The sequence below is a fragment of the Alosa pseudoharengus genome, unplaced genomic scaffold (genome assembly GCF_046254945.1).
Source record: "Alosa pseudoharengus isolate Yale_2024_CS ecotype anadromous, Long Island Sound unplaced genomic scaffold, YU_APseudo_1.1 YU_APseudo_1.1_scf_7, whole genome shotgun sequence".
NCBI lineage: Eukaryota > Metazoa > Chordata > Actinopteri > Clupeiformes > Clupeidae > Alosa > Alosa pseudoharengus.
The window spans coordinates 18,386,421-18,409,949 of NW_027468859.1; the positions used below are offsets into that span (position 1 = coordinate 18,386,421).

A 23,529-nucleotide genomic window follows, 5' to 3' on the forward strand; every position below is an offset into this window, starting at 1 on the left:
CTGAGCAAAACGTACATCATTAGTTAGTTGCATTATTATTTATTTAATCATAACACAAGTCTTTTGGACTAGAATATATGAAGTCCAAAACTTGATAAACATTAGCAGGGACATATTTTAGTTTACAAAAAAAGGAAGAGAAAAAAAAAAAAACACGGAGCTTCACTAACAGTTTAAGTGTATCGCTTATTATTATAACATTACATTTCAGAATTGCTTGAAAAAACAGCAGAAAACTCAAGTCAATACATAAACACGACCATTCGCTCACCAGTATACACAAACACACACACATTCTCTCAAACAATTTGAGTTAAGTAAAGGGATGTAACAGTTTCTGTTCACTTATTTGAGTCACATTTTACAATAATGAAAAACCTAGGGCACTTTGTAACAGCTGCTTAGCTAAGGAATGCTAACTGAATTTGGACCATGAGCTTTTGATGTGTGTGCACCACCAGATGAGCCTGGAGGTGAGGGCTTGGGTGCAGTTTGGTGCACAGAGATGAAACAATGTGATTCTTATTCAAGTACATTTGGTCTTGGTCCTTATCTTATAGTGCAGTGTAACGCTATTGTGCATGCCATTTCAAGTATTAGAAATATAAAACATCGTATGCCACATTTGTTGTTTTGTTGAAAAGTATCTGATGGTGTTCTGACAAAGGAAGTCTGCAAATAAGCCTTAATCTTAAGAAAATACACTTAAAAACATTGTTTGAATCAAATCTAATTAGTACAAATTTGCTTTACTGGGTCAACTTACTTCGGATAGAAAAAAAGCATTCAGAGTTGTCCATGAACAGTGACAGTTACAAGCTGCTTACAGCAACACAATCTCTTCTCTGGCATGTACCATAGAAACAGGTGTGGCTGGCAGGTAATGTTATACTGTGGGTTTGCAGTCTGAGTCTTAAAGACCTCCTGTAGTGGTTTTCTGTCCCTGGCCTGCAGTGTGACCTCCTAGCCAGAGGGGGCGGCAGAGTGCCGTCAGGGTCTGAACAGAAGGACGGTGGTGGTGGTGGTGGCGTCACTCTAGCAGGGGTGTTCGGTGCTCTCGCTCATGGTGTTGGTGGGCGTGTCCTGGGAGCTGGCGTTTGCGGCAGAGGAGAGGACCTCCTCGAAGTTGCCCCCTCCACCTCCAGCTCCGGGACCCACCTTGGACTGCGCGCACACACACACACACACACACACACACACACACACACACACACACACACACACACACACACACACACACACACACACACACACACACACACACACACACACACACACAGAGAGAGAAAGAGTGTAGCAAAGATTCATAAATGAGAATATGAGAAGAATCTAGAGTAGTTGGTTCAATAAAAAGCACTGAAGATGAGAGGTGTGATGAGCTACAGTTGTTGCTTGTACCGAATGGATGCTACCAAAGTGGAGTACCAAAAAGGAAGCCGATAAATAATTAACCACACACAAATTCCTCTTTCCACATTTAAAGGATGACTTCAATGGTCTCCAGTTCCCGGCTGAGCCTCGATCAATACAGCTACATGGACATCTCACGTTACCTTGATGGTGGTAACAGTATTCTCCACCTTCTCTTCGAAAGATCTGAAACTAGGCGAATTCCTGTCGGAAGAGGGAATGATTTAGTTTTACAAAAATGTCAAATTGATTTCAATCTGGTGTCAAATACAACTATATAGAGTACAGCCATTCACCATCTTAAAAAACAAATCTTTAAAAAAGGAAAAAAAGAAGAAAAAAAACACAAACAAAAACATCTCAATCTAAATTTGTTTTTAACATCAGAAGAAAAACAGCTGTGTGAGTCTTGGGAGAGATGTCCAACCAAAAGGTAGGTGTGGGAAAGATTCATCTAGGTGATCTGAAATGTAACCCAATATGCTATGTTCACCTGATTTAAAACCCAGATGATGATAATGATTTGAAGAACAGGACAAGGCAAGGGACACAGAGATCTAGCAAGAGTGTGTGTGAGAGCGAGAGAGCGAAGGGGGGGGGGGGGGGCATAGACACAAAAGCACATTTACCTCATTGCAGGCATACTCATTGAGTGGCGGATAGAGTAGCTGTCCCCAGAGAGCAAGTCCCAGACAAGAGAGGAGTTAAGTGATTAAACATGGATTCACAGGCAGAGCACACAACACAGAGAGAGAGAGAGAGGCTTGGCAAGCTCACTGAAAACAAGTGCTTTGGACATAGATTACATTAGCAGATTTTGTGCTATTAAATATGTTTTTTTTTAGATTAACATTAGGGATTATGTTTCCCAATTTTACAATTGCATGTATACATTCATGTTAGTAAGGTATCTGGTTAATTACAAGAATAAGAAACAGCACAGCAGGAATTGAACAAACATTAATTTTGTTAAATAAATCATTGAATTAAAGTAAACAAATAAACACCAATACAGTAGACACTGAACACAGAACAAACTGTCCAAAGCATAATATTGGGGGTGGGGTGACACACAATTCTATACCACATAACTAGACTGCAAAAACTGCTTTAAGACTCCTTAAAAAAGTCAAACTCTTCTGAAATTAAGTCAAAAGGATCTTTCAAGAGAGCACTAGGTACGTCTCTTCATACTAAAAACCAAATCGATTTTTTTATCTTAATATAAAATTAATAACCATTTTTTTTTGCAGTGTATTTACATTACTTTGTTAGTAATGTACATTTTTGGGAACTAAAACCATAGGAGCTATGTATACACTACTGTTATGCTTGTTGTGTGGAATCGTGTCAGTGTGTGCAAACTGAAGTCTGGTCATTTACAAGTCTGGTCATTTACATCTATTACGGAGAACCTTGATGTGTATTATTGGGTCTGTTCAATATACCATATCTCATTAATACTGTGCATTCCAGATGTGTGAAGCTACCAAGAGAATCTCTGGCACTTGATGGTACATTGATTATGCACTACTTAGTTCCGTCAAGCACACTATCTCTACCAAGACGGGAACACACTATTGGGTCCACATAGACAGACAGAGCCTTACCCTAAGGAGTTTGATCTTAAGACGTGCAGAGGGAGATAAGGGATAAAAAAAAGTGTGTTACTCTTAAGGGATGGAGACATGTCAAGTAGGTTTACACTTCACACTGGCACACCCAAAACCAGTCAAAAGAACACACCAAAAAGAGCTAAATTCAGAGAAGTAAAGAAGACGAAGACACACACACACACACACACATAGCTGGTGGAACTAAAATAGATGGCCACCCAAATGAGGAGTCATTAACAGAACAGAAAGAACAACCCTCCCTAACCCATACAGATGTTCCATTTAAAAGTGAATGCCTCACATGTTTTTTTTGTTTTTTGCTTTTCTCCAAAATCAAATGGACATTTTGATACAATGCCCTTCTGACTAGATGTGTTAAACATAAGGTCCTAAAGACACAAGACCCCTATACACTACAGACTGCAAACACTATTTCTGTTACCACTGTTATCTATTTACAGGGACAGTACAGATATCATAGTCATTAGAATCATACTTTTAGTGTCAAAGTGACCCACTAGTGAGAAATGCAGAACATTAGACCACATATTGGAATATTGGGCATAATGCAGAACATTAAACCACATATTGGAATATTGGACATAATGTTCTATTCCAAGCCAACACCCAATAGAAACAGGACAAAGATGAGCAGCAGTAGCGCTAACACTCAAGCTCATTTGGGAAAAGCCTCCCACCCACACAAGACCAGAAGGCCATTAAACCGAGCTCTAAGGACCCATCCCGAAAATACCTAGATTACATCATATGTGATTGGCTGATTTAATCTGTAATCATCTTCATGTGAGGGGATAAACATTGGTGCCACTGGTATCTGAGCTCATTTGGGAAAAGCCTACCACCCACAGAAGACAAAGAGTGGCCATTAAACCAAGCTCTAAGAACCCATTCCGAAAATACCCGACTGAATCATGTTTCAAAGGGAGAGCCATTGTGGCACATCTGGATCAGACAAGTCTCTGAATATTTTAATGGAATGGGACAGTGTTAGTCAGACTCAAAGAACGTCCCTGGGAAAGGTGAACCATCTGGTGAGCTCTATTTTAGAATTGTCTAGATTACATCATATGCGATTGGCTGATTTAATCTGTTATCATCTTCATGTGAGGGGATAAACATTGGTGCCACTGGTATCTGAGGTCAGGTATATGAGCTACTTCAATTTATTATTCAGTCGGTCTGAAGCTAGTAGTATTTACATTGCAAATAGTCATGCAAAAGAGCTCCAACATGCTTTATGACAGTATAGATTCACTCAGAAACACACACACTACCTTCTTGGATACAGCAACTCCAACAAGCTGCGACAACACAGAAGGACATCTTGAACACTGACAACTCTCACACACACACTTAAGAAGTGGCAGTGAACATAAGCAAACTGTAGTCTCCTCTGCGTACACACACACACACACACACACACACACACACACACACACACACACACACACACACACACACACACACACACACACACACACACACACACACACACACACACACACACACACACACACACACACACACACACACACACAATGACATATGGCCTAGTGAGGGGACAGACACATGATGCACATTGATGTAGTGTTCCACAACCACTTTCATGGACCAGTCACCAGTCACTGTCAGTGAGGACACTGCCCACCTTACAGGTAACAGCTGTTTCCTACTCACTCTCCGCTCAAGGATGTGCAACAGTGTAAGTCTATGCTAGTCTATGCTAACTGCTACCCAGAGTAATACAGTTCTGTATTTTAACTGCCAAATGATGAAATTTAGCATTTCATCAAGGATGGTGCCTGTCTGAGCGTGTACCAACAAATGATGACATTCATGTAAAGATTTGTTCATATTTGGGAAAGGAAAGCTTGCTGATTAATCTGCTGCCCTTGCCACATCTGTTGTACAAGAAGGCTCAAACAAACTAGTACGCAAACAGCTCTTCTCTAAAGTGCACCAGCTTGCCTCGGGTTCTATCCAAGCTGTTCTTCATTACCGGAGCTGACGTAAGGGCTGATGGGAACGGTAGTTTTAAGCGCCGCTGGCCATCTCTGGCTCGCAATTTCTTCAGCGTCTGCTAACTAACTAGCGTCTCAGGAGGCCCTGCTGCATGTACCACCCACCCAGGCACTGCGTCCAGCCACTGCCCCTTGAAAGCTGCTTAAATCCTGGCCTTACATAACACCCAACACCCCCGTCTCTCTGACAGATTGCGTGGGTCAGCGCTAGTCAAGGGTGCCGTAATGAGAGTTACAGCATACAGCCGGCAGGGTGGGAAGGGTATTTATCCTCTGCTATATGTTAGGGTTAGAGTATTTAGTGTGACAATAGTGCAATATTAGTATTATCCTATTAACTGGCATGCATGCTGTTGAATGGAGTGGAGGCTTTGCAGGACTGGACAGATGGATGAAAGTGAAAGATGGTATGTTGGATAGCTGGATGGAGTGGCGGATAGATTGTGTGAGCAGCTGAAAGTGATGAATTTGTACCTCATGTCTCCAAACTTCCTGGTGATTGCAGAGCCAAGGTTGGTAAATGCTGCTGTGGTCTTCTGTCCAGCTGTGGTCAGTGTTTCAGAGGTCTTCTTGTAACTGACACACACACACATAAAAATATAGACACACACACACACACACACACACACACACACACACACACACACACAAAGACACAAAGACACACACACACACACACCTGACTTAATGATAGTATTGAGGAGCAATTAAAGATCTTTATGAGAATTAAAATTTAGGTCAAATGTGCAAATTCTCACAGGACCAGAGTAAACAGCACAAAGTATCATTCTTCACATTCCTTCAACCTTTCAATGCAGTGCCTTTTATTTGTACAGCAAAACACCTTGTTCAACTTAGTGATGACAAACACGGGCTATCAACAAACACAAGCTCTCTCCTAAATCTACAGGTCTGGGGACTCACATTTTTGAAGAGGATGACTAAAAGCACACAAGCAGAAAAGGAGACTACAAAACAACCCCAAACACTTACATTTCATCCACGTCCCTGAGCCAGTGTGAAAGAGAAGAGGTTTGCTTTGATCAGTAGTACACAGAGTCAAGCGTGCTCATAAGGGGGCTTGTGTCTTGGGATAGAGTAAGACAGTGAAAGATGGATTCCCATTGATTTCACACTTTTTTGTTTTCTCATCAAGGGCCTTTCTCTCTTGCGTGTGCTTTGAGCATCTCTTAGCTTTGCACTTGAAATGTCCATTGAGACAAAGACAAAGCAATGCAGTAAACACCACACACACACAGTCTTCAGCCCTTCCTCTCACACACACACACAGTCTTCAGCCCTTCCTCTCACACACACACACACACACAGACACACAAAGTCTCCAGCCCTTCCCCTCATGCTGGCCAATCGCTCTGGTCCGAGGGTAAATTAAGCCTCTAAAAGAGACAAGTGCCTTTAAACACCGACCAGTGGCCATCCATCAGGAGCACTTATCCTTGGTCGGACTCCGCTTTAATTAACTCAGGAATGTGCACTGCCTCACTGTGGAGTCAATGGACAGGATAGAGGCCAAACATGCTTGAACCGAGCCATGGTGTGTCTGATTAGTCTGATTTGCATTTAGGCATTTGCATGTTAAGATGGATATGGACACACAGCGCTGGCCGAAACGTGTTTTTCCTGAATGGGCCATGTGCTGAAATGTGACTAGTCATACTAATGCTATTTCAATCAAACTAAACATTAAAAAATCCCATGCCAAAGATAAAGTCATTCCACCATAAACAGGAGGATAATGATATGGTGATGCAACCATTAGAAACCGAAAGTCTATGCACAGCCCACATGACACCATCATATGACTTTTCAGCTTCTCCCATCAAGCTCTTCACGTCTAGACGGCTATATGGTGTGCTGCACTTTCAGGTCTAGCTGGTGCGCTTTAGAACTATCGACTCGAGTAGCCGCCACCCGATCGTTATTGCCCCCATGACTCTGTGGCCTCCTCGCCATGGCAACCGTGATAGGAGACGGTTTTTCGGAATGTGGCTCTGCTCGTCCTGTGACTCAGAGGTAACTAAATAGCACTGGAGCCACAGAGCAGGAACACGAGCCTCTGAGACTGGAAAATGATGGCCGGGGAACTGAACTCGGAATGACATTTCTGCTCTAGGATTTTCAGTTCTGATTTGTGGTGGAAAATGTGGGCCTCTTATTTGTTATATTTAGGAGTTTCCTGAGTTTCCTCAGGTGCCAGATCAGATGAAGTCCAACTGCAGGAAGATGGGCTGGTAAACAGGCAGTGGGGTTGTGGGGCCCCTCTATGGCTGAACACTGCTGACACAGCCCTGCTGCAGCTCCCCCCCTCCGCCATTACATAACGCGCTGAAGTCAACTCAAACGAAAGTGAGGCCAGAGAAAGCCCAGCTGTGGCCCTCTCTCTATTTCTCCCTCTCATTCTCTCTCACCTCCACGATCTCTCTCTCTCTCTCTCTCTCTCTCTCTCTCTCTCCCCCTCACCTCCACGCCCCCCCTCTCTCTCCCTCACCTCCATGCTCTCCCTCTTTCTCTCTTTCTCTTTTTCTCTCTCTCTCTCTCCCTCTCTCGCTCTTATTCCATCTCTCTCACCTCTGTGCTCTCTCACATGGTTTCACCTCAGGCTCCTCTCTGCCCTAGGGTCCACACCTCTTCCTTAACTACACGCGCTGCCAATCTCGTGGTGGCTGCTTGTTATGCACACTACAAAAACAACAAACAGCTCCAGCAGCTAAAATAAAACAAACATTTCCCTTAGCATAAACAACTGAAATGCTGATTACACAATGGCCAACTACACAATAACATAGGAAGTATTCACTTCCTATGTTAGGCACGGAACAACTAACATGGCTGAACATTTCCAGTCCAACAGAGTGTAGGAATGACACATGTGATCTCTTCATGCGAGGTCAGAGGGCTCTAAGAGGCAAGGTTACTGGGTTACCCAGGTAACTTCAGGAGTAACCGCTGATCTCCAAACAATGCGTCTCTTTCAAAACAATCACTGCTCAGTGCAGTGTTCTTTTAGAGATCAGGGGTTACTCCCAAAGTTACCTGGGTTACCTCACCTCGTAGTCCAGCCCTCTGAATAGAGATGGATGCACTGGCCATGTGGTGTGTGTGTGTTGTATAAGCAGAGTCTGAGAGCGGAGATGAGCCACGAGCAAGCCACGAGCAAGCGAGACACTCTGTCCTTCCAACAGACATGGTCTGCTTTCTCTCAGACCATTACCGAGTGAGTGTGAGATGTGTGGACACAAGGCAGAGCCGGCAGGTGCAGCTCTGTGACGATCACAGGGCAAATCTCAGCCCACAGGAGGAGACAAAACAGAAACACCTCCAAGGCCTAATGGCTGTTTCATAAGAGGTTATTTTTTTTATCTAATAATGTGTATGTTTGTGCGTGTGTGTGTGTGTGTGGGGGGGGGGGGGGGTGGGACTGCTCTTAGTTCTAAAACAACAATGATGGTTTCAAGCTTTTGTCCTTTAAGACAGACCATTAGTGGCCATAAGGTAATGCTGTTAAATACCATGCATGCTCCGCCTTTGGTGCGTGGGAGATAAAAACTGGAACCAAGAAGCATAACAAAAAGGTCACAGTCTCCAGTAAGGCATAACAAATGGATCTGTTTAGTCTCTGACAAGATCCTCCGTCACACACAGACACAAATAGCACTGCATGAATTGACGGACTATACAATGCAATGTCAGCTCCGCATCCTTCTTCAATCTGCATCTTTGTCAATCGGAGGATAAGTAATAAGCTTTATTTGTATAGAAGTGTACTGAAAGTGTCCTCATCCTAAGATCATGGTGCTGAAAACATACACTGCTACACCTGCTTTCAGTGTAGAACATCAGCTTCAATAAACTCAGAGATGATGCTCAGACTACACTTACAGCACTCCAACGCTGACAGCACAACACAGTCATGTTCCAAATAGTTGAAAAACAAATGCCAGACCCATCTTCCTTGTCCTTTCAGAAACTAGGCCATTGAGATGCCACGGACAAGTGACTTCAATCATGCACAGGACTTGAGAGCACAGATTAAGCAAGCTCAGTGACCTATACAGCTACTCAGAACATGAGGACACAATAGACATCACTGCTCTCCCTCCAAAAAGCCTTAGATAAGGACTCGGCTACAGCGTGCACTCAGCTACAATGTACGGTGTCACGTTTGATGTCTGCAACTTTAATTCAGTCTGAGGACTTTTGGAGCCTTGAACCTTTGACTGAGTTCAAATGGTTTTGTGCTGTACTGGATAGTGTACCTCTGTGTTCTCATTGGTGCAGAATTCACACCATCTAGAGTGAAGAGATCTCTCAGTTTATTACTTTTTTAAGATCAAGAACCAGTCATCATATGATATTACAAGTGGGCACCATTTATGAATGCATTGATGAGATATATTTAAGGGGGTGTGACCAGTTTTGTCACATTCTATGCAATTGACCGCAACTGGGTTCAATAACAAGTCATTGCTTTGGATAAAAGCGTCTTTTTACCTTTTACATATTTGCAGAAGTATGATTATCACGCTAATGTCCGAAACCCCTGGCTTTTAAAAATGACCCCGTAAGGCCACCGTACCCCTGCAGGGTGGAGAGTACTCACACGGTGGAGGTCTGCATGTCGGTCCAGCTGCGGTTGAAGTTCTGCCGGAGCTCGCTCAGGGGCGTGATGCCCAGCTTCTGCTTTAGCTCGAAGTGACGCTTCTCCTTGGAGGCCAGGACCTGCTTCAGGGTGGAGATCTCCTCCTCCAGCTGAAAGAGGGACCCACAGAGAGGGCTTGGTCAGATGAAAGATGCAGGCTTGTTTCTGGAGCTCGTTTAGGATTCAATTACCTACCAAATACCAGACTAGTAAAATGAAGGGGATAGGACAAGTTCATTTATGATGGTGTGTGTGTGTGTGTGTGTGTGTATGTTTATCCAGAATTTCTGATTTGGGGATTACAGATAGGTCTTAAACTGAACTGCAATGTGCATTGGGAGATCATCCAGGTATAAAATCTATTTGGACCGAAACGTGTCTTCTGCCAGTGTCTTCTGTTTCCTCACTGCAATTAAACATTAATGGGAGTTAGTTACTGATGTGGCCAGAGGTCCCTAATAATCATCTTAATAATTCACTGTGATTTAATGTGAGCAGGATTCTCCCCTTGTTCATTAGGCCTTCCTGCTTGTTTCTGTCAAAACAACTTCTGTTTACACTGTCTCTACCACCCTGATAACACACAGTGAGTACTTTAGCCTCTGCTGGTGAGCGCTCTATTTTTAGCTCTCTGGGGATTAGTATGCTAACCCTTTTCATATCAGCCTTAAACAGCACAGACATAGCGCTCAACCATCGCTTGATGCACCAGCAGCACAAGAATGGCCTACAAAATCTACAGAGACATTTTGCCTCAGGTGGTAAAAGTGTTCAGCTTTCACATGCATGGCTGAGTGGGACATCACTTATGGCCAGGAGCTACGGAATGCCAGTGCCACAGTGATCACATGACTGCCACTCATCCTGAGCAAGAAGAGGAAGTGGAGTTGCGAGCACACCTCAGCTTTTCCCAATTGAGTGAGTGAGTGAGTGAGTGAGTGAGTGAGTGAGTGAGTGAGTGAGTGAGTGAGTGAGTGAGTGAGTGAGTGAGTGAGTGAGTGAGTGAGTGAGTGAGTGAGTGAGTGAGTGAGTGAGTGAGTGAGTGAGTGAGTGAGTGAGTGAGTGAGAAAGAAAGAAAGGAAGAAAGGAAGAAAGGAAGAAAGGAAGAAAGAAGAGACCCCACAGCACAGCACACACACTGTGCAACCTCTGGACAAGAGAAGCAGAAACACCCAGAAAGCCACATAGGCTGAGCTGCTTAGTCACTCAGGCCCACCGGCGGATGCTGCTGCCACTGGACGTTCCAGCTAGTTCCAGGATTTGCATAAGCATTCCAGTCCCTCCCTCCTCTGTGCCAACCTCACTCTGTTCTGGTGCTGTAACAACACAGCAGCCCTGGTAGGGAGCCAGTGTGGGGTTTTTTCTCTCTCATATTTGCTTTTTAATATGATCTCCGCACATCCCTCTGAAGGAGAGGGCAAACTAAGTACAAACTGGAATACACAGCCAAAGGCATAATCCCTGCATCTGAAGAAAAGTTGTTGATATTTGATTTCAACAGCCAATCAAATTACACTTCTCCCCTCCATGCATGAATGATAACTATAACGATAAAAAAATATATTGTTCTCGTTAATATGAATAATAATCACTTTCAGAGCGCTTTTGAGAACGATAAAAAGCTACCAGCCATTCAGAAACAATCACATTTTAGCCATCACATTCATTAACACAAACAGAGACTTTGCTTATTGTTGGTCAGTGTGGACGCTTTTATCATTATGGTTATAGTTATCGTTCTTGGTGTGAACAACCCTTTACACCACCACAGTAAGCAAAGGAAATGTATAGCAAGTGTGGGTGGGAGACTGTGTGTGTGTGTGTGTGTGTGTGTGTGTGTGTGTGTGTGTGTGTGTGTGTCAAGTGTCAGTTACAAGGCTTCTGAAACACTGACCACAGTTGCGGTATGGTATGATAACTGTGGTAGTGCAGATATGGCGGCTCACCTTGACTAGTTCATTGTTCATCTCCTCTCTCTCCTCATCGGTAACACTATTGTTGAGGTCCACCTCGGACACCATGTCCTCGTCCACCTCCCGCAAAGGCTCTGTCTCCAAAAGGCCTGGACACAGCAACACAAAGATGGACTCATGTCAACATGTAGAAGTCATGTTGTAGTTTTTCTGTTTGGATCCACAACACATATGTCATATGGGGGAATAGTCTCCATACACAGGCCAAGCCAAACAATACCTCTTCATTTTTCACCATACACTCTAGAACTTCTTAAAGTATTAGACACAAGACTAAACGTCTCTTGGCTTCCTTTGCCGAGAAAAGAACTTCAAATTGACAAAAAGCACCACACTTATTTGCCGCTCATCTCACAATGAAGCAATCAGGCTGAGCCTCCAGTCTAATTTCCATTGTTGCTGAGGTCAGCAGCGAGGAGGAAATGATGCCACTGAAAATGCTCACTAAGACAATTACAGCATAGCACTGTCTTCTGGAGGCTTTCAAAGTCACTCCGTGGTGGGAACGACTGGTCTTCTGGTAAAAAGGTAGCCTAAAAAACGAGGGTAAAGTTCATGTGGGAAGGTGACACGCCATTCTGTTGTCATGGGAACGACACTACTGCGTGGTGTGCAGTCTTCATCCCTCCATCACCGTGACAACTCTGCCCAACCACAGACACTTTTAACGACCACCTTTTGTCTGCAATCATCTCCTCTTGGGACTCTCAGGCGCTCAGCGGAGCTTTATTTTTACACATTTAATGGAAGGTTCTAGATGAAGGAATGATTCAAAACACCTCCAGATAAAAGACAATTCAATTGAATAACACTAAATCTTGTCATAAGGAAAGGAGTACAAAGTCAAAATTCTTTATATATTAAATGTTGGTATTGTCTGACAAACTTAACGCACATGTAATGTCTTGTCTCCTTAGGCCTTATTTTAATACCGGGACACACTGCATTAGTCTCTTAATCCTGTGATATAAGACTAAAAAAACCTTCTCTCTGATATCTTGGAGTTTGTCGAGTAAAGAAATGCTCAACCTCAAATCTGTTAAAAATATCTTTCAGACAAATCTTTCAGTCAGTGGTCTTTCAGCCAGCTCCATTGTGTGATTTAGCTGCCCAACCAAACTCAATAAATCATCGCTTATAAGCTTCAGTCGCTTTTACAGAAAAAAGGGCCATTTGTGGAGCAGCAGTGTTCGATTTTTCCCATTACAAACAGTTCAGCCTCTGCTCTTCTCTCCTCTTCTCTCCTCTCCTCTCCTCTTCTCTTCTCTTCTCTCCTCTTCTCTCACATGATGGCAGGTCTAATCTCGCATCAGTTGAACAGCGATCAACAACTAATCACATTTGCTCTTATCATCCAGCAGAAACCTGATTACCGGAGAGCCCTCCAGGCCATCCTTCCCAGCAGGCAGAGCAGGCGCTACAGCTGGCCGCTCGGCTCACCATGTAACAGTTAGTGGGCTGAGGGTCACTACACACCTTTTTGGCACCTCAGAACACACACACACACACACACACACACACACACACACACACACACACACACACACACACACACACACACACACACACACACACACACACACACACACACACACACACACACACACACACACACACACACACACACACACACACACACACACAGGGCAGTAAAGGAATGAATGGGTGGTAAAGGAGCAGTCATGGTCAAGGGTAGAAATTAGGGAGCACATGGGATGAATGGACAGACACACACACACACACACACACACACACACACACACACACACACACACACACAACACACAACACACAACACACAACACACACAACACACACACTCTCAAAGACACACACACACACTTTCAAATACATAGTTTGTGATGAGGGGGAGGTGAAGTGAAATTAGGAGGCGAGCCTAGGAGGAGCCGTGCACAGTACGGGTCTGTCTGTCTGCCACACTGTGCTCTCTGTGTCCCTTCATTAAAAGAATCCTTGGACCTTGATTCTGATTCTGAAGGACAGTCCTACTTCTGCGCTCACACACATACGCACAGACACACACACACACGCACAGGAATAATGAGGAGACCATCTTTCCTTCCCTTCTTGCTGTAGTTGATGATTCACCCAGCGAGCTAAAGCACACAGAGGTTGTGCTGGAATGGATCATGCATCATGACGTGGGAGACCACTGAGCTCCGGGAGGTAAATGGCCGACTTGGCACAGCAGTGCACGTCCATCAAAACTCTCAACACCACCATACACAGCATCCATCATCAAACCTCTCAACACCACCATACACAGCATCCATCATCAAACCTCTCAACACCACCATACACAGCATCCATCATCAAACCTCTCAACACCACCATACACAGCATCCATCATCAAACCTCTCAACACCACCATAGACAGCATCCATCATCAAACCTCTCAACACCACCATAGACAGCATCCATCATCAAACCTCTCAACACCACCATACACAGCATCCATCATCAAACCTCTCAACACCACCATAGACAGCATCCATCATCAAACCTCTCAACACCACCATAGACAGCATCCATCATCAAACCTCTCAACACCACCATACACAGCATCCATCAACAAACCTCTCAACACCACCATACACAGCATCCATCAACAAACCTCTCAACACCACCATACACAGCATCTATACCCCATACTCAACACCATCCACAGCATCTATACCCCATACTCAACACCATCCACAGCATCTATACCCCATACTCAACAACACCATCCACAGCATCTATACCCCATACTCAACACCATCCACAGCATCTATACCCCATACTCAACACCATCCACAGCATCTATTCCCCATACTCAACACCACCCACAGCATCTATACCCCATACTCAACAACACCACCCACAGCATCTATACCCCATACTCAACACCATCCACAGCATCTATACCCCACTTTGCCAAACCCTCTCCACACCAAGGGCAGTGGTAGCGTAGTGGCTAAGGCGCGGGCCAGCTTGCAGTAGCCTGAAAAGTGGGTTAAATGCCCGACTGCCACCACTGTGCCCTTGAGCAAGACACTTAACGCCAAGTTCCTCTGGGGACAATGGCCCTCGTCATATAATTGGCATATATCGCTTTGGATAAAAAGCGTCTGCTAAGTGAATAAATGTAAGTGAAATGTAAACACTACACAGCATCCATACTCTATATACTCAACACCATCCACAGCATCTATACACCATACTCAACACCATCCACAGCGTCTGCTAAGTGAATAAATGTAAGTGAAATGTAAACACTACACAGCATCCATACACCATACTCAACACCATCCACAGCGTCTGCTAAGTGAATAAATGTAAGTGAAATGTAAACACTACACAGCATCCATACTCTATATACTCTGGGAAACCCTCTGCTAGTTTGTTTGCTTTCTGCCTTTCTTGTTTGCTCTTCTGGCTCAAGTGAAACACAGGAATGTACAGTTCACAGAGCCAACGGTCATTACCTCAGCAGATGATTGGAGTAGCATGGCAGAGGAACTTGTGATCGTTTGGGGGGGGGGGGGGCGTGTTGTTTTTGTTTGTTTGCTTGCCTGGTAACTCACATCACCCGGACGCAACCAGGTTCTTGGGTTTGGCCCAAAAGTTGCATCTGACATACTCACTTCCGGCCACATTTTCACAAACAAGCCGAATAGATGCCAACTTACGGATGGCCAAAAATCCTCCCAGCTTGGAACTGCAAATCCACAGACAACATACTTTTGTGTCCATCAGTAAAATGGCAGCCTATTGGCTTGTTTGTGAACATGTGGTCACAAGTGATCAAGTCTGACATCAAACCTGACCCCCTACTCATCGGCTGACCTAGAATCAAAGCTTTTTGTCAGTCCAGGTTTAATGCAGCTACTTTTGTCTGTTTGTCATTGGATAAACAAAAACATTTTCACTGCAATTAAGAATTCTGAAATAATGTTAGAATTTGCATTCAAATTGGCAAAATCTGTCTTCAATCTGTTTGCCACAGATGGATCTGCAGTTCTTAGAGTTGATCTGCAGTCCTCCAGGATATGATGTGCTATGATGTCTGTAATTGTGAACCTTGTCTTGCTGACTGGCCAAATATCTTAAATATTTAACTGACGTAAAGCCTACAGTATGTGACTAAGTGTCAAACGATGTACCACTAATACCCATCACTGTGCGAATATTTGGGTTTTTTGGTCCAACTTCACTTGAGCTTCACAAAGGAGACACCCCCTTGAGAAGTAAGCAGCCTCCCTTTCAACAGTGATGAGAGAGTGATTTTCCATGGAAGGGAAGTTAGATTTTGAAAATTCAATACTACCACTCTCTTCCCTTGCTTTGCTCTAAAAGTTCCCTTGTTATCCTAAACCCCTGCACATTTTAAATCTCTAAGTCAAATCTCCTTTAAAAAAAAAAAAAAAAAACCTGATGGTGGGCACGGAAGTAAAAAAATAAGTCCTCTGTCAGTGCACTTATGCAATACTTATCAGATTGTCTTGCGAAAAAAAAAAAAACATCCACACCACTACATTTAGAGCTGCTTAACCAAACCAGAGCCTGACAGAGATTCACATTAGTGAGTCATGTCTAATATTAAGCTACACAATCTGGAGAAGACAGTGTACCTCCATGATATAGACCGGCAGGAACTCATGGAGAGATTGAGTGCATTTGAACGGCCTTGATTACTATACAACTTTATTCTCGCTTATGATATAGTCCAGAAACACCAATCGTCCTGTCAGTCTTACATCTCACACACACACATTCGTCTTGGACCTGAAAGCTCTGCACGTGAGATTATAATTCCTCCTTTCTGCACCAGTTATCATTCCCGCCAGTAATCTAGAGCTAGGTTGAATGAATGTCTGCAATGTAATCCTTGAGTTGAGGAAGAGGGGGCAGGGAAGAGTGACCTAGACATCCAGAACATCTTTGTTGCCTGACTTAGTCAAAACTTTATAACCTTTGAGGAAAGATTTTGAGTTTGTTTACTGATCAATACTCAGCAACACAGATGTACACAAAATGTAGTTACATCCCAAAGCAGAAGACATCTAGTGTCAGCTAGATCAGTTGTTGACTAGCCACAAAGGACTCAGCTAAAATCTTTACAAGCCATAGTCTTGTGGATGCTGTCTGATTGAACCAATGATTGGTTGCCTAAATCAATAACATTAAACAAACCAAGGGCTCTTGTTGGTTGAACAAAGGGCTGTATAAGGGCTCTGGTATAGTGGTGAGTGTTTGTTTAAAGGTGAAATCTAATAGTATGGGGAGGTGGTATATGTCATCCTGGCCTTTCCTTATTTAGAACATCGCTGGGCAACCCTTGAGATACAGAACAATCCTCCTCATTGTCCTCACAACTGAATTCCTTTCTACGCTCTTAGTGCCTTTAAGCGAAAAATTCAATGAGGAAACAGCAGACATGTTGTTTGGTTATTGGCACAGCTCTGTAATACTGTTTTGACTTTGACTCGTCTCACTACAGATGAGACAGCACCTTTCATTTGCTTTTACACTGATAAGGGTAGAGGGATGGCTCCTGTTTAACTGATTAGCTTTTAATCTCATTAAACAATATCACTCCACATGCTATGCTGTTGTGTTGAAAAGTGGCTTCTAAAGGTTCATAAAACAAGGCCTTATACCCACAACAAGCAAACACACACAGACACAAAATAAAACTTCTAAAAAGGTTAGGTATAATTCCAACAAAAACGTTCACTGCTACCAAGCAATGCTTAAAGTGTCTACAACTAGGCTAAGCACTGTTAAACAACATGATAAATGCTGTGAAAAGTTGCAGTGCTGTTACACTAAATGCTTTAACAGCAATATCAGGCTGGCTTTTGTCAAATCAAATTCCTAGACTGGACCTAACCTGGCCTTATGTGAAAAGAGGGAACATGTAAGGGTCATTCGGAGGTGTATGGGCAGGACAGACAGAGAGGAGGGAGAAACTGGCAGTCATGTGAACATCACATTGCCCTTTCAACACATGACTTGGTACTTAAAACACACACACACACACACACACACACACACACACACACACACACACAGAGCTGAGAAAAAAAGGGTTATAATAATTGTTATTCCCAAAGATAGCCAACTCTCCAACATATGCAGGCATACGTACACACACAAAACAAGCAAGCCAACAAATCTGTAAAACACACCACTGCTGTCTTCAGCACCAAGACCTTGGACCTTCATTTCAGCATCCCCATCTAAATGTATCACCATCACCCTGCAGTGCAACCAGGTGAATGCTCTCTGAAGGCTAGCAGAGATTCCTACTACTCTTCAGGAGAGCTGAGTCATGGGGATGACTACAGTAGCTGCAGTCACATGAATCAGATCAAGCAGTGCTTACAAGACCTGCCCAGCAACAATTAATTGATTAGTTGATTACTGGTCAACTTCAACTTTTCAACTGGAAAAGTTGAAGTAGACCAGTAATCAACTAATCGATTAACCGCTAAAACAGGTAATCAATTAAACGAAAAAAGAATTGACAGATTAATCAACTATGAAAAGAATCATTAGTTGTAGCCCTAGAGCTCACTAGCCCTCCCCATCATTACATCCCTTACTCATCATCCATCCATTTTTCCATTCATTTATTTGATTTCTCTCAACACACACTATATTTCTCTTCTTTTTATTTCTAACATCCACCATTTCTTTCTCCTCACCTCTTTCTTTCCCTCTTCTTCCCTCTCTCCCTCATTTTCTCACCTGTACTCCCACCCACGCAAGCCTCTCAAAGTCAGCTTTGTGTTCCTCAACTGCTTTCAAGACACCACAGACACCGTCCACAAACGCTCTAGTGTGTTCCGTGTGTGTGTGTGTGTGGTAGAGGCTGGCGGTGTGAAAAAGGAGGGAGTTAAGCCTCGGTCAGACGGGGATAATGGACAGCTATCACACTCATTCCCTCTGCACGCTGCCCAGCTCTCTGGTGAATGAGACATTCTGTCATCTGCTGTTCAATTGAGGCCAATGTTTATCCCTCGACCAATCGAAGCCATGTGTGGGTGTGTCTCACTTACGTGGAGCCACACAAACGAAAGCAATCATTGATGTTTAATCCAAATCTTAGATAAATGTCTGGCTTCCTTATCCGAAGCCTGAAACAATCTCAGAAAACAAACTAAGGGGCAAAAAAAGGGGTTGGATAATATCTGTGGTGGTTTTGGAAACAACCATTGGTGAAGGCCAAACACAGCAAGTGAAGTCCAGAGTTATCCCTGACTGTCTCCTCAGAGGTAACCTTTACATTAAACAGCTCATACAGCTCATTCCCCGCTGTAGCATGACCGGTCCACCATGTCCAATGTTAACGTCATGTAACAGATCATCGCTGACACTAACCGAGGCTCCCATGACCAGCAAATTCCTTTCACAGGGCAAAGGGGGGACGATATTGCAAACAGGATAACTCGGTTTTCGGGGTTAAATGAATCAAATCAATCCATTGAGGGATAAGTGAAGGTGGGAGGCTATGTCGACAATGGCGGGTTCCAGGGACTTAACCCCCAAAACTTCACCCCCTTCACTTCACCCCCGACCCAATGTCTGAGAGTCCGATTGCACTGTGCAATGGAGGCATAATCAGGGATTTTCTTCACGGATTATCAGCCCGGATTTATCCCAGAGCTGCATGCTCTGCCACACAGAGCATTACACACAGAGGCGACATGTCAAAGATGGCCTTCGGGAGAAGGCCGTGCGTAGCGTCAGGTTGTTATGTAACTGTTGGAGAACAAAAACACCACTAGCACAACATGCAAATTGATACAGTTCATCACCACACAGAGGGGGAACAAAACAGAAAACCTAAGATGAACTTACCTGTTCTTAGATGGCCACCGTCTTCCATGGGCAAGCACAAAGGTTAAAGAGAAAGATCTGTCAGGGCTTTTTAAATGGGCTAAACACAACACTGGTTTTCAGAGAGACCTCTCAACGGTTGAGGTAAAACTTTATTACAAATTAAATAGAAAAGACTTTGAATTTACATCACACAATTTACATGAGGTGTGCCATTTTGGCCTGACTAGATGGTCTTTGATGGGCTTTGATTAGCTTTGTTCTGCAGGTGCCTTGGAGAAGCTCCTTATCGTTGCAAAAACAAGAATCAGGCAGCAACATCAGAGCACATACGAGACACTGAAAGAGAGTTCTAAAACACCATGCATATGGATCTTCACAAAAAACACTCTAAAAAGATGATTGACATGACCAAAGATTATAGGAGTGTGGCACTCTAGAATCTTGGGGCATGCCTGATCGGTGCCTAAGCAATCAACTAGGCTACATGGTTCTTCACTACACAATCACTCACAGGGAACTACAAGCATACACTAGGCCTACGTGCATGCATACACCAACACATACAAAAACTGCTGAGCTGCAGAAAACATACCCCCCATCCACTGGGATCAAATCAATGGCTTAGGCCAAAATGTATACTGCATATAAATTCACCAGTCATAAAAGCCTAAGTCTACTGAATTCTCACATAAAGGCCTAAGCCTACTGAAAACACAAATACTGAATGGCATTCACAACTAAATGGGAGGTAGGTGGGATGAGGTAAGGGTGGGTGGAGGGGATTTCTAGGCAAGGCAAAGCCTGTCACCTTCAGTGTAGAGATGGAGTGAAAAATTGCTTGGCATAACCCATTCATCGGAGATTGAGGTCTTACCCCATTCCCCAGCCTCAGGACTCAGTACACTAGAGTACAGCTCTGTGACATTTTGTGTGGAAATGAGATGAGACAAAAAGGTTACAAACACACTCAAACGTACTCTCTCTCTCACTCACACACACACACACAATCTGAAATGGCATGCTTGTAAAAGTTAATTATTGAATCTAAGTTAATGAGATGAAATAAAATCTCCTATGGCGGGATGGAACTACAAGCCAGGACCTGTAAATACCTGAGGTCACAAGTTTTCAATTATTTGGAAACCAGTGATCACGTGGGAAGCAAAAATGGGTGACCGCCAGCAAGTCATATGTTTTGCGAAACGGCAACTGCTAAGCGAACATCCGTTGCAATGGACAGTTGCTTTCCACTGAAGTGGATAATTTGTTTACATGCTTTCGCGTTCTGGCCATGGAAAAGTTTGTCACATGCCCCTTAAATAAACAGGCAAAGATGATGCGGTCCACTAGGCAAAACAGGTCACAACTGTTAGCTTTGACCACCTAAAGAGGAATCGGCTACCCCAATATCGGAAAAGGAATTCCATGCAAAAATAAACGGCACATAAAGAAGTACCTGGAATGATGTCATATTTCCCTGTCCAATGAATCAATGAAAGCCCGTTATGACTAGCACGTGTGAATAAAACCATTTCTCTGTGAACATGCATCTCCCTGACAAAAAAACTCGACGAGAAGCGTCTCGACAGCGGGATTTTACTCATGACTTAAATTGAACTTTTGAAATTAATTTGTGGGGTAGTTTAAATGCACCCTTACCCTGTTGCCGCGGCTCCATGACAGCGGTAGGTTACCGTCCCTACCGACAGGTCCAGTACACACACAAGTCCAGAACTTCAGGCACACAGACGGCTCCTCGATCAGCTGTTTAGTGTTCTGTCTCCGCGTCTGCTCTTCAAAATCCTTGTTTACGAGATTACGCATTTCGACGCTGTCGTCACCGCCTCCATAGGCGGGGCGCTCAGAATTACTCAATATGCCGGATTATTATTCAAAGATACACCATGCAGGAGAGGGAAATTACAATATATTTATTTAACCATAAATTGTGTAACCGTAATATTACTCCAACAAAGATATCTTAAGAGACGTTTTATCCGCGTTTTTTTTTTTTTTTAATTCAAATTCATTTCATTAAGGATTCCATATTGAAACGTCTAGTCTAGCGATAGGCTTGCGATTGCATGCATACAAGTAAGGCTAGGTTATAATTCCATTTGCTCAGTTAAGGACATTGGACACAGTTTGTTTACATTTGATCTCATAAATTGCATTTATCCCATTTATCGTATGCTATCCACCTCTCATTGTTGCGTTGCTGTTTTACGCATTAGCCAGTGTTTTATTTCTTACCAACAAACCTTCCCCAACCTTCACACATATTTGTGATTATGCAACCGAAATGGTATGATTTAACCTCTCAAGTCTTCATGACAGAGTATACGACAGGACCATTATTTTGTGTAACACTGCCATCGTCTGTAGATTTTTGGTAAGTACATGTACATGTACATGTTTTTAGAATTGATTTAGATGAAGTGTTAGTTAGTATAATTTGTATTTTAGTATATTTAGTATATTCTTTATCTTCTACTGTCCTTATTGCTTAGTTGTGTTTTTATATTATATACTTTTAATTACTTTTTCTGCTGTTAGTGAATGTGTGTGTGATGTCTGTATGCTACTAAGACATTGTATTTCCCCTGGGGATCAATAAAGTATCTATCTATCTATCTATCTCTATCTATGTTTACAAGGAATTACGGAAGTTCTGGGGGAGATAACGAATGAATGAATAACTGACTGAATGAATAAAAGAGCCAGTGCATAGGGTGTATGAGGGATTCTGGCATTTCTTCCTCGCCAAATCAAATATGTATTTTCGCAGTTCAACTAAATAAATTAAATCCTCATGAATTTCATAACAAGTACCACAACTGACCGAAAACAACCTTCTTCTGTAGGCCTACTATATTTCATGAAATAATACTCTGATTTCATGAGAAGTCCTAAGCAGGGATAATGTGTAAACATCAGTGTATCAATGTTGCCAGTTATAAGCACTCTAGTATTATTATATTCAAAGATGGCCCAGAAAAATTTGCTTTCAACTGAATATCCACAATCTGAGTGCATGTGGGAGTGGAGCAAGTAGAGAGAGAGAGAGAGCAACACTTAATGATGTATTGAACAGACATCACTTAAGCAGGCAGAAAATTCATTATGTTGGTGTGTCCATTATCTGATGCCAGTAGGCTAGGTGATAAATGAGACCAAAATAAACATTAAGAACAAAAGTAAGAAAAACTAAACCAATCCTCTAAGCAATTGCCTGATAATGACTGAATCAGAAAGATGTGTGAGTACACAGTTCACACACAGGAGCTGCATGATATCAACATTGTATTATTTAGTGCCGAAAAATCTTCCAGGAAGTAGGGAGATGATGTTTCCTCTGATCCCACTCTACAGGAAGCGGAGCAGCAGCTACACTATTGGGCTTTCAGCTTGGAGGATGTGTCAGCTGGCCTGAGATCAGCTGACAGCTGAGTCAGCACGAGTCATGCAGGGGAAACCACTGATCCAGGTTGAACACCACCACCAAGTATATGTGATTTTACATTTTGCATATGTGCATTCTTATCTTATATTTTATGAAGATTAATGGCCAACTTACACCAAACAACTTTGACAAGATTTGGGAAAGAATCTTGAAAGATTGTAGTCTTTTAACTAATGCCCCCATTCAAGCTTTACTCAAAAGACTCAAGAATCTTTCCCGAATCTTGTCATAGTTGTTTGGTTTAAGGAGGCCAAGAGTTGTTACCGGCTACTTGCTGTGAACCAAATTGCCCCTAGGGGACATTAAAGACTAAAACAAAAAGACACAGAGGAGGAAGAAGAGAAGGACACATCAATATGTGGCTCTGATAAAAGTGCTGTGACTGATGTGATGGCTGCTCTGCTGATTAGTGATAAACCTGGGTAAGATCAAAATCACATCTTTTTATGCAGCACTTTTTCTACACGCTCTGCAACTCCAAAGTGCTTCATCACCCTGACACGATGAAAACAGG

At 43.1% G+C, this 23,529-nt stretch overlaps 1 protein-coding gene across 4 annotated transcripts; it reads right to left on the bottom strand.

Annotated features, from left to right (window-relative positions):
* Window positions 1-23: 23 nt before the first annotated feature.
* On the bottom strand, window positions 24-21,347 carry tpd52l1 (tpd52 like 1). Of its 4 annotated transcripts, XM_076272106.1 has the most exons (8): window positions 21,212-21,347; window positions 11,675-11,790; window positions 9,690-9,838; window positions 5,543-5,644; window positions 3,021-3,035; window positions 2,040-2,078; window positions 1,554-1,614; window positions 24-1,164 (listed from the first exon to the last, which is right to left on the bottom strand). In XM_076272106.1, the coding sequence occupies exons 1-8, from the start codon at window positions 21,228-21,230 to the stop codon at window positions 1,036-1,038; spliced, it is 630 nt and encodes a 209-aa protein (XP_076128221.1). In that variant the 5' UTR covers window positions 21,231-21,347; the 3' UTR covers window positions 24-1,035. The 4 variants fall into 4 exon arrangements, with proteins under 4 accessions (XP_076128221.1, XP_076128222.1, XP_076128223.1 ...); XM_076272107.1 differs by lacking the exon at window positions 3,021-3,035; XM_076272108.1 differs by lacking the exon at window positions 2,040-2,078.
* Window positions 21,348-23,529: the final 2,182 nt, after the last annotated feature.